Raw genomic sequence first — 12,969 nt, 5'->3', positions numbered from 1 at the left:
GAGAAGTGCGTTTGTGTCAGACTGCATCCTCGAATTGTGTGCAATTCGTGTTTGCCCAGTTAAATCATAAATCTATACACCCCGGGCCAAAATAACCTGTGCATTTCAGCTCCCTTGTGTACACCACGGTCCCTATATCTTTTCTGTGTACTGTCATTACATTTTTGCACGTAGCCGGCAATTCTCGGGGGAGACAATTTGGAAAGAAGTACCGCATTCGGTCAAAAAGAGCAGGTCGCGACCGAGACAGCGGACCAAAGTTGTTGCGAAATTTTGCAGATTGGGAGGAAAAAAAAGACAAGAACCTACAATCCCTGCTGATCTTGCGTGGCCTGGTACAAGGCAGGGTCATGGTGGATGCGGCAGCGCAAGCCAACGAGGCGAAGGGACTGCTGGGGGTCACCACGGCGCTTGGCGAGGAAGACAGCTCTACGCTCAGCACGACGACGAGCTGCGTCCATCATATCGTGAACTCTACGCTCGGATCGACGAGCTTCGTGCCACATTGCGGAGACGGAAACAAACCTAGAAGCTCACAGAAAAGTTTATGGCACGCAGAGAAGAAATGAAACAAGCCCTAGCTATGGCGAACCACAAGCCTCTCTCAACAAAATGAAGCCCATTGGTAGCATTATAAAGCACAATTATGATATGCGGTTAATTTCTTTTTGACTTCGAGTGGTTTGAGCATTCGGCTTACCTGTCTTGGAAGCCTCGGGGTTGGGGGTGGAGGGGGGGGGAGTGGTTTGAGCATTGGGCTTACCTATCTTGGAGGTGCGGGGGTTATGTGTGTTTCGGGGATTGGGGGGCAAGTTGAATGGGGCCTTGTGTCCTAGCTTGTGGACGGGTGCGTGTGTCAATGGGGGCCCCACAAGTTTGCATGATTTGACCACAGTAATGGGTGCTTTCACCCCATGCCCACAGGTCCAAGCCAATGTGTCCCTCGATTGGACAACAGGTGGGTGCAGGTGGATGAGTGTGTGGTGTGTATTTCTTTTTTATGTTTTTCATTTTTACAAAAAAATTATTGAATTACTAGTAGGGGTCATTACGATGCCATTGCTGAATGAGGGTGGTTGCAAACTTAGGCTTGATTCACACACCTTCGGCACCCGGGGAAATTGCAAGTGCAAATGCCCGATTTGCTTTCGAAAGTTAAAGTGGCTCTTCGCCTAGCAACGTATTTATAAACGACAATGTACTTGATGGTAAAGTGCACGCAATTGATACCTTGGTGGTCCCGATCTTCATTATCTTCTATAGTGTGAGTGGCTCTTCCCTCCGCTCGAAGCTCTTGGGCGGGCTTGGGATGCCGATCGAGATTTTGCTTCTCTTGGGCGTGACTCAACTGCCACATCCATTTTTTCAAGCTTGTTATCCACCTATTTGTGAAATGCGCAAACCCAACAGTATGATTTCTTATTAGTTGAGTAGACATCCACGGACATATGTGAAACCAGACAGTGGCACGCCCAAAGAATCATGGGGACGGGCCGCATGTCCAACCCAGCATGGTCGAAGATAGTTTGTAATCACTGTGAAATGTGGTTTGTAATCTATCAGCGATGAAGCAGCCTATTCCATTTGTATAATGCCAAGTATAATGCCAAGAATCTTGGCAAGCTTCTTGTTTGCTTATTTTCCCATCATGGTTCTCATTAAAGGTCTTTGTGTAGTGTGTCTATTGGCTTGTGAGATAGAGCACCTAAGTGATGGACGAGAGATGGCATTCATTAGCAGGGGCAGGGAGTGGGCAATGGTGCTAGAAACCTTTGCCCTTCTTCGTTTTTTTTAAACCTCATATTGGGCACTTTCTGTGGTGAAGAAAGGTGACAAGTTTGCCTCGTGAAAGGAATCATATTTGCCACTGTTGAGTAAGGATAAAAGAAGTTTATTATGATAAATCCAAGTGAGGAGGAGGCCACATGCTATCAAAAGCTTGCTGGTTGGGTACTTTATGAGGAAATGGATGCTTATATTTTCTATATTGGAAGATTGACAGACAACCTTTAGGACGCATGGTTGAAGAGCTCACTAGAATACAATGGAACTACTAAAAGGAATCTATATAGAATGCTTATGATGCATGCAATTTGCGCTATTGTTTCCCCATGATAGGTAGATCTCCGTTTTCTCTAAGTTCCCCCACCAGTTATGAGATTTAAGATTCATAGACTACTAGAACACACATAATCACTAAGGAATAGAAATCATTATTGTTAAATGCTTAAGCAAGATGAAAGATATATAGACTTCAACATTTATAAACAAAAATCTCAAAAATTAATATGTTCATTTGATATCCCCACAACATAATAAAAACATAGTCTTCAACATTTATAGACAAATGTCTACAAAATATAATATGTTCATTTATATGTCCATAACATAATAGAAACAACAATTCAAAACAATGCAATAATTATCATAATTGGTGACTTCAACATTGATATGTGTTTAACAAACTCCTCGATCAACAAACTTGCATAAAATGATGTTTAGCTTGAACTTCAACTTGCAATTCAAAGGACTCACAATAATGTCTAGAACTAAATTGGACCACATATGGAACAACCTACCCAACAGCCACAATATTACAGGAACTAGGTTCACGTATTGGATAGGCCATTCCATTGCATTCAAAAAGCAAGGCCAAATTGGGTTTGCGAACTTGTTTTACCCTACTTCTAGGAATGGTAACCCCCCCTCCCAGGCAGGGGCAACGAATCACCACACATGCTTCCAAACCAATGCCATTGCTAAATCAGGTGGTGGTAATATATAAGAAAGAACTAAAGGAATCCTCACCTTATTCGTAAGAAGAAACCACATGGTCTAGAAGGCACGTTGTGAAGAGCATATAGGAATTAAAAAAGCATAACTAAGATGATTATGTTCCTTTGAGGAGTGCTACATTGATCCTAGCATTTGAACAAAAGGAATAACTACCATATGACAATTTTCAAGTACCTATGCTAGCAAAATGTTTAGCAACATTAAAGCAAGAAGGTATGTATTTTTTAAGTGTTCTATGTCTGAATTGTGCAAAGTTGTTGTCCTTGTTATGTATATTTTTTTCTTTCAAGGTGATCTTGTATTTAATGATTGTATAAGTCTTTTGTGAGGGTGTTTCCTATTCATTGCAACAACCCATCCTGAAGTGCTATTTACTTGCCATCTCTAACTTCACATCCTTGTCCATGTGCATGCACCCCTTTTGGTGAGAAAGCTACTTGTTCCATACTTAATCCTTGTGCCATATGTATTGTTCTTGCTGTGATGTTGGTTGTATCAGGAATTGTTCACATGTTTAAATGCTTGTTTTTTATGGTCCTATTTATACTTCTTTCATTGTTTGATGAATTGGTGTCTAATATTTATTAATGTTTGTTGAATGCATAGTAATTTTCTCATTCCTTGTTTGGACTCTTATGTTTTCTTGAAATAATATCCATATAATTTCTTTGTTATCATCAGATGACATGAAAGTTATATTATTTTGTTATCATCAGATGACATGAAAGGTGTATTATTTTGTTCCATTATTTTAAGTTCATACAATATATGTTGGACATAGCTTCTACTATCTTAGTAAACACCCAATAATTACTTATTTGTTATGACCAGACGACATGAAGGCATGCTATGTTTTTAAAGGATGCCAATTGGGCACTCATCTATCGTGCATGTAAGAATGCGTTAGCTATTAATGCATTATGTCTTATGTGTTGGAGTTTTCATGCATACAAGTTCTCATTGTTTGTTTCAAGCAATTAGTTATTGTATTGTCCATTTTTATGTATAAAGTGCAATACGATGCTGTAGCACAAGGATCTTTTACAAACTATACATCTATGTTTACTTGCCATAAGAGGCTAGTTTTTTATTAGATGCATTAATGAAGATGTCTTGCGGTGATTTGGGCCTCAAACTCCCTGAGCGCCTTCACACCTTCACCTGTTTGGTGTTCGAACCTAATGAATGCGGCTCAAAACCTAGGGTGACGAGGCTAGGCTTCCATGATACACTCAAAGGTAATCGTGAATGTTTTTGGGAAGCCTTTTCTTCGGAATATTTGGGGAACAAACTCCCTGAGTTTGAGCTATATTCTTCCGGGTGAGGTCTAGGTGGAAGGTGAGGTTTTGTGTGCGGAGTGCATCAAAGTGCATTCGGAGGGTTTGGGTGATGGTGCGTGGTGCAAGTGTATACGTGGCTAACTATGCAAACACCTCTCGGTACATTGTGAACTCCTGCTACTTGTGGTCTTCCAACTCTGATTCCTCCGTGTGGCCAATGGCACATTGTCTTTTGATTTCTTCTTGGAGGGAGACCGTGAGGATCCTCTCTTATGCCAGGAGATCCTGTAGCGAGTGAATCTGTTCGTTGTGGTTCTCCTGGGTGCAGGTGTATAGCTGCTCTACCTGTGCTTGCTGCTCCAGCATCATGCGCAGTGCTGATTCAGCCTTTTTTGTCTATTCCATAAACATCTGGACCAGGGATTCGCTGGTGGCGAGGTCATCTTTGACTTTCATCAGAGTGAGCTCGAGTTCTTCCACCTTAGCCCGATATTCTTCGGCTCAATGTAGTGTGGCCTGGCCCCATTGCTTGCGCTGCGACCATTGTTGACTAGCTTTCCTATGCCGAGAGCTGGGCTTGGACGAGGTTGGAGGAGAGTTGTGAGGCTTGCTCCTGCCTCCTTTGTAAGATCGTGCAGGCGACTTGCAACAGTTGTGCCATGGCTTCAAAGAGGTTCATCTCCATGACGTCGGCATGTGACAATTGTTCTATCATCATATGCCTATAGCTTCATGTTTCCCTATACTGGGATGCACTGCAAAATTGTATGGCCTCTACTAGGCCTACCCATTGCATGGAAGATGTGCCTGTGGTGAAGAATGCTGTCTCCTGAGGGGTGGTGGAGATTGAAACGAAGGGTGCAGCAAGGGTTGTCGGCGTAGTTTCAGCTCCTGTATGGAGGCCAATTTCAATGGTGTCATCGCCCTGGAGGTCTTCAATGAGAATAGGCCCTCCTTGCACCTATTTGCCCTTATCCTGAGGACCTAGCCGCTACATGCATAGTTGTTGTTGCACGAATTTGTGCAACTGGCTTTCCTCATATTGGTTGAGCGGCTGACTTGGTTCCGATTACACTTGGGGGATCAGAGTGGCACTTAACGTTGTTCTCGCTCTCTTGGGCATGGTTTTTGTCTCTTCCTGCTCGATCTGAACGGGACCGATGGCGGATTTCTCGACGAGTTTGAAGTCGATGGGCGGATGCTAACTTTTGGTAATAGAGGACTGGCACGTACAACATTGGGTTATCGATGACGTCCCCGTGAGTGCTGAGGTCATCTCTCATCTAGCTACAGTAGTAGTTAGCCCAGTTTGTCTGTTGCATGTTCACCATTCGTAGCAAGATATTGGGCACCATGAATTGATGATGATATGTGTGCTTCACTTGGGTGAGCCATTGTAGGGCTCTTGCGGTGCGCTCTACCTTGAGCTTGTAGATGGTGTTGAAGTGGATACGGCCTCTACACTTGTGGCAGTCGTAGGGATAGACCATCTTTAGGGAGTCGAGGCTCTTCTTTTGCTTGGAATATTTTTTTGCCAACACTGGCAGGTTGAATACTGCCAGTATCGTGTTTTTGATTGATCTGGTAGTGGTGGGGGTTGCTTACTGCATCTCTCAAGACACCCATGTTGGTGTTGCTGTCATATGTCTTGAGGAATTCCGCCAACAACTTCATGTCCAGGTGGCATGGAAAACGGGCTACTATTCTCTGCAAGCCTGAAAAGTTAAGGGCTTCCCCGACTATGGGGCCCTAACCCTTGAAGGCAAAGCGTGAGTGGATCACGCAAGCATTTACCTCTTGGAGCCATGCTTCTCCCAATGGTGAGTGAGCTTGTGAATGCACAATCTTGTATTCTCCAATGATTGGTGCCGGGGTGCGCTTCCATGTTTTCGTGGGGGTTGTGCCTATTGTGGCTCGCTCTTCCTGAGTCTCCTATCTTGTGGAGGTTTCTTTGTGTTGTAAGTCCTCCACGGGTATTTCGTTTGGCATTTGAATTGTGGCCAAAGGAGTGCTCCGAGAATATCAGGGGCCAATGGCCTCTGGAATAGGGCGAGGGTGGAGGTCCAGGTGTGCCTTGAATTCAAAAAAGTCATGTTCGGACTCCATGGCAAACAGAAGTGGAAGGTGTGTGATGAGGGAATCAGTGGATGAGGAAGAACATGAGGACATCAATTTCCTGGTGGGGGCAGAGAAGAAGTGGGCAAGAAACTGTCAGATTTCTGGATAAATTTTGACAGAGTTTGGTTGCAACAGCTATGGCAACAACCCGACGGGGTAGGCCTACTTTTATAGATTTCTATCCCCCCAACCGGCAGGATACTGATTTGGCGACGGTCGGTGCTGAATTTGATGGCAACGGTCGGTGTGAAGTTTGTTCGGCCACGGTCGGCACGGTACCCAAATGGCGACGGGGCAGTGTTGTGTTGGATGGCAATGACCTAGCGGGGATGGTGATCATGGCGGTCGACAGCGAACAATTTAACGACAGTCGGTGGTGAACGCTTTAGCAATGGTCGGTGGTGAACGCTTCAGCGACGGTCGGTGGTGAACACTTCGGCGATGATCGGTGGGGTAGTGACTATGTGAAAATAGGAAAAAAGAGAAGGGAGAGTGGGGTGGGGGTCAGCGTGTGAGAACATCAGCCATACTTTCCATTAAAAGTATTGAACTTGACCGACTTATAACCTTCCTTGAAGTGTTTGCTTTGGGATTCGGATCTTCTTCTTCTACGCTTATGACGAGAGCGTCCCCAGGATACAGAAGAAGATGAGGAAGAGGAGGAGGAGGAAGAAGAAGAAGAAGAAGAAGAAGAAGAAGAAGAAGAAGAACTAGAACAATGCTCAATTGAGCACATAGTTGGCACATGACAGTGCATCCAACCCAAAACGTATGGGAAAAGACTTCCTCTTAAGCATGCACCTACCCATTTCCATTTTTGTTCAATTCTTCCACTTTGCAAGTTCATTTTGTTGCCTAGTGTATGACACTGTGCACTAATGTATTATACCCTAGTTGCAACAACCTATTTTTCAAAGGTATCACGGTACAATACCACTTTAACACTCTCACCACCGTCTCTATTCAAGAACATATAGAGCTAACTCACCACCACCTTTGTTCAATAACTCACATTTGCCTCCACATGCACTACTAATGCCCTTAGAAAAACATTCAAATTACACACCCCCCATTATTGCAATGTCCTTCTTTAGTGGGAACCGCTTGTTGAAAGATGATTCTGATATTTTTTCCCTTCCGTTGCACCCTATAATTCTAGTTTTTTTGGTATTCATCAGGAATAATTTGAAGAACCCATTTTTAGGATTAACAAAGTCGAGCAACCTTGCATCCTTCCCTATAGTTTAGATTCCTTGGCCAAAGGTCTTGGCTGGCTACAAGCGCAAAGATGACAAGAAGCCATCTGCACCACTAAAAGCTACCTCTTCTATAACGCATAACACAATACCATCCATAGGGCATTATCACCTTGTATAATAGAGCCTTTGAGGCTATGATAGAGCCTTTGAAACAATTCATCTCACCTATCCCAAAACCCTTTCACCTTGTATAATAGAGCCTTTGAGGCTATGATAATGCCTTTGAAACAATTCATCTCACCTATCCTAAAACCCTTTCAAAAGAGGAGGAGGAACTTCAAACAATGATTTTTGAATCCAACAGACCACAAGGACCTAAACCCAACAATCGCCCACCAATGTAAGGTCATAATCCTAATCTTCCTAACTTACACAAGTATTTAAGTAACACTACACAACTTTTCATGCAAGCCATACCATTTATGAGCCACCTTGCACCACTTCCTGAATCCACTACTGCATCCACCTCCACCCCCACCCACCACCACACAAGAGCCTGGGCAATCAAAAATCTTCACAGAGTTGTCGCTCTCCACTCTTGTAGCTTTGGAGATTAATGATAAGTTAATGCAACAAATCCTTCGACTTGCATGATTCACTGCCGCCAAGCCCATCCCACTGCCACCAGGTGGTGGCGGTAATCCTCCTAAGCCCGATGAAGAGGCCAACTTTTTGATCAATGAAGACAACCAGGATCAGGGGAACCCACAGCCCCAGGATTCTAACTAGAATTGGGTGATTATTTCTTTCAAGGTTTTGGATGATATCATATATCTCAATCGTAGGAAAGGGAAACTTTTGAGTTTGAACCTCTACCCTTCTCTATATGGCCAATATCATGGAGGTTTGAGCCCTCACAAAGTTTCTTCAGCAAATATATCGGTCATGGCATGAAGCTCACCCTCCCAGAACATGAGGAGGTTATGAACAACTACCCATCAAAAATGAAGATGTGGGTCTAAAATCAAAGTGGTGAATCCAGCTCCTTAAAGACCTTAGCACTTGGCAAATCTACTACTATGCACCACTATGCCACCACATGCATCCGACCTACATGCCTATCTATCGTCAGTGGACATGGGATAATTTTAGAAAGCTAGAAGATGAGGACTCAAATGTTCGACATAATTTTCCCTGCTTCAATTTCCCAAAGTGTCTAACTATATTTGGATTGGTAACACAAATGCAACAATTCAATGACACTTATGTCGAAGTCCCAGATCGAGCCATGGTTGCCTTTGTCCACTTTTTTGGGCTCCTTGTTATTTTCCTATGGGACATACCTCTCCATGCTGCACGATTAAAGAGCAGCAACTTAACTTAAGATCAAAACTAGTATTTGATCTTGACAAAGGACTAACACTCAACATCTAAATACAACATTGTCCACAAAATATGTAAAAAATGATACAAACTTTGAAAGAATACATAATAAGGAATAGGCTATTGAAACTTTGAAATTTTAAGGACCTCTCCTGATCACAAAGAGAAGTTGTGAAAAGAAACTTCTGCCATGATGTTCAATTGGGCCCACCAATCTTCTTCATGACCTTTTCTTGCACTAAACATTGGTGGAAACCATTTCCACATGTATTGAAAAAACAACAACAACGACAAAGCAACCAATTTTAATAGACATATATCAACTTGTAAGACAATTGATAAAGAAAAATGCAATACTTTGTACAAGGTATTACATACATAAGTTACAAAACTTTCTATATTTGATTTTAAAGGACCATAGCATAACAAGGAATGTAATTGATTACTTCTTTGTGATAGAGTTCCAAAGTAGAGGAAGTCATCATGAGCATGGAATTATGTGGGTAAAAAATGCACCTACAAACAATTGCAATAAAAACGAAGAAGCCGTGCATTTTATATATGAGACCATAGCATGTGATAAAAACTTCTTAAATGACAACATGAAAGAAATCCAAACACATAAGCACAATTCCACTTGGACCAAACATAAAACTAGGAATTGTAGGCTGGACACTATGCTAAGCCACCATTGCCAGAAATAATGATACTAAAAACTTTGGAAGGTAATAGAAGAGAGCATTTCCACGTGTGCTCAACTATGTATACATGGAGAGCCCAGGTAATCAGATTTGTTGATGCAGACAAAAGCCTTGTTCTTGTTGGGTGTCCACTTATGAAGGTAACTTGGGTCCCTATTGTACCTGTTGGCACTCTAATTATAGATCCTAAACCTAATGTTGATAATTATGTACCATCTTGTGCAGGTGTTCAATCTGCCTCATCTTTACTTTTTTTCCTTGCTAGGCCGCATGTCTATGTGTTGTGTATTTCTCTTCAACCATGACCTTGTAATTTTGGATCTTCTATTGTGCCTAGTGTATGCTTCATGGCATTTTTTTCCTAAAAGATGTGGCCCTTGCTCATTCCATAGTTAGCTTGACTTCAACCAGCACAAGCCATGCTAATTTCCTCCTTGGCTACCTAATGTCATTAGTCCTATTATGGTATGACTACTCTTTGGCAGGGGTTACAACATTTAACAAATTCATTTGCATCCACAAAAAGAGTGGGCCACCATAGGCTTGCTTGAAAAAACTTGTGGGTAGTGATGTCATCGGTGAGATAACCATAAACTATTCTAGAATGTGCTTCCTCATTTGTATGGCACTATATCCTTGATTATTTTTCATGCCTCTTCAGAGTTTGATGCAAAGTTGGGTAAGTAGCTAGACAGAATGTTATTTGAAGCACTATCTTCTACATCAGGCTTTGCTGCAAGAACTCTACCAAATCTCAAGTGCATGTATGTGAAGCAATGTGTGTGACCCAACACATACAGTTCCTAGTACACTAAGTGTTCAAGTGGTGGTAGTATTATCATACTAAATTACCATTGCATCTTGGTATTATAGTTTATTTTCATTATTTGTCGGACTCAAGGGTAAAAAATAAGGATGATATATAGCAAAAAAATGGTGTTTTATTTAAGTTTAGCCCAAAATGTAGAAGTGTTTCCCACCTTCTTTTTGGGTTATTCCTCCAAATCTGAGCCATGGACTTTTCATGAGTCATGAAGAAAAGTTTAGGTTTGGTTGCTTTTCATCTATGCCTTAGCTTGGCAACATCACATTTCCATACTTTTCATTATATTTTGCATAGCTTTGAAAAGTAAACTATTTGAAACAATACCGGCTATTCTGAATGTATGGCCTTTTGCATTGTGACAATCAAAGGCTTGGGAATGTTATGAAAGGAAGATGCTTTTGGATGGTGTCTTTGCTGTGACTACCACCAAAGAAAAACCTCTTGGGTGATGGTAAAATAGTCGACACCCAAATAGACGGTGCCTTTTATGCTTTTTAGAGATTCAATTCTTATGTTATTATATTGTGCTAATTGACAAATGTGGGTGCTATAGATCCTGTAGATAGGAGGCTTCAGGAGGAACAATTTGTTGGGTATCGTTAGGCTTGGTATTTGGGCACCTAATGTGTGCTCGTGCATTGCTAATAGCCCTGCATATAATCCCATAAAGCATTAATGGCCATATTTACCTTGTGGAAGCTATTTTCACAAGTACTCTTGTGGACTAATTTCAATGCGAGAAAAGTCAAACATCAATATTAGAGGAAGCACTTTGGTGGTTTGAACAGATGCAGCTCAAAGGGCTCCATCCAATTGTGATCATGTTTATCTGTGGCTTGAAAGGTTGTGGTAGCATAAAATCCATAGACATCAGCTAAAGATTGGGGTGTGTGGGTAAAGGTCATTGTTGTGGGCACTATCGGGGAGACATGGGCATCGATCCTCAAGGAGCAATGCTCCAACACGACCAGATCTCAAGTCATTCATAGCTTGCCAAGCCAGGTCAAAGTCTATGTGTGTTTTGCAACAACAAACATTCCTGTCTTTGAGTTTTTGGACGTACTAGGGCTTATAAAGCTCAAAGCTCCTCTTCCCAATTGAAATGTCAAGATTTTGATCCATAAACTTGAGATATAGCTCCATTTGCAGACCCAACATGTAGGAACAATAGTACACTGAGCCCCCTTTTTGCACTACTATGAGTACAAAACAAAACAAAACTCAAGATATGCAAAAACATGGTCTGATTAAACTAATCAACCTACGAGAAAATAAGACAATGTCAATTCCCAGGTTGGTTTAATATAGTCACATATAATGAATCTAATAATTAAACTACACAATCCACTAGCAAAACAAAACAATTTCAACCACCATGCTAGTTTAGGACAGTTACAATTTCAACCACCAGGCTCGTTTAGGACAGTCACAATTTCAACCACCTGGATGGTTTAGGACACAGTCACATTTGCAACCACCGGGTTGGTTTAGGACATTCACAATTTCAACTATCGGGCTTGAAATATTAGACAATAACAAGTATATTGCTTTTCATTTCTGAATTTCACAATTAGAAAATATCAATATATTGCTTTTCATTTCTAAATTTTACAATTAGATAATATTTTGCTTTTCATTTATTTTATTTTGTTCAACCATAATTTCATGCAGTAGTAGTTGATTGAATCAACACCGCGTTGGTTTAGGACAATCACATTAATTCCAAGGCATCCTAGTTTAAAAATTAAGTGGTATATGACCCAAATAGTAGAAAATTAAATTTAACTAATTTAAGTACTAAGAAAAGCAATAATTTCAACCACCAGGCTGGTCAACAACTAGTGTCTACCTAACCACGTTGGTTTAGGACAATCACATAACTGGTAATTGAGTTGAAACAGCCACGGTTGCATGACGTTCCAACCAGCAGGCTGGTTTAGTAAAATAACTATACATTGTTGTTCTGTTGCGAAATATATTGCTGTTAATTTCTATTCAATCACTTTGGTTCAAGACAATCACATAACTGGTGTTTGAGCTAAATTAGCCATAGTTGCATGATGTCCCAATCACCAGGTTGGTTTAGGACAATAACAATATATTGCAATTTTGTTGCAAAATATATTGCTGCTAATTTTTGTTCAACCACGCTGGTTCAGGACAATCACATAACTGGTGTTTGAATTAAAATAGCCACGGTTGCATGATGTTCCAACCATCGGGCTAGTTTAGGACAATCACATTAAGTCCCATCTAGCCCACAACTCTCTGTTAATACAAAGGGTAGGAGCTACATTACCAAATTTAAAAGAGTTCTCATAGGCAAAATTTCACACATAGACCCATGCTTCTGGGTAGACTCGAAGAATCCTATCCTCTCAGCATCCCTGGCTCTCTTTTGCACCTCTGCTTGCAATAACCCAAACGCCTCTGTATCTTCAACACGAGAGAAGCCACCTTGAGGGTTCTTGAAAATTGCTTTAGCGTACGAGGTTGGCCCTCCATTGAAAGCCGAATCTCCAAATGCATGATCAGTCAACCCATTCACTATCTGGTTGCCCCCGGTACCTCATCGCCTTCACTCATCCTCATTGGGGAAGCTTCTGGAGACGAGGGTCACTTGAGTCTCTTTGCTCTCACCCTGAGAGCTTGTGAAGCGGGCTCAA

The 12,969-nt window shown here is 41.6% G+C and overlaps 1 protein-coding gene across 3 annotated transcripts in view; it reads right to left on the bottom strand.

Annotated features, from left to right (window-relative positions):
- Positions 1-617, bottom strand: part of LOC147882576 (CLK4-associating serine/arginine-rich protein) — a 36,292-nt gene extending 35,675 nt beyond the window's left edge. Inside the window, exon 1 of one of the 3 annotated variants that reach the window (XM_087400882.1) lies at positions 310-617. In XM_087400882.1, coding sequence (XP_087257008.1) covers positions 310-506 — 197 coding nt within the window. In that variant the 5' untranslated portion in view covers positions 507-617. Of the gene's footprint in view, positions 1-305 lie in introns of all 3 variants that reach the window. The other 2 variants (XM_087400881.1, XM_087400883.1) reach the window with 2 other exon arrangements.
- Positions 618-12,969: the final 12,352 nt, after the last annotated feature.

This window comes from Dipteris shenzhenensis, chromosome 29, assembly GCF_047967505.1.
Source record: "Dipteris shenzhenensis isolate YYH24624 ecotype China chromosome 29, Dip_SZ_1.0, whole genome shotgun sequence".
Classification (NCBI taxonomy): domain Eukaryota; kingdom Viridiplantae; phylum Streptophyta; class Polypodiopsida; order Gleicheniales; family Dipteridaceae; genus Dipteris; species Dipteris shenzhenensis.
This window is presented reverse-complemented; position numbering and strand designations above follow the sequence as displayed.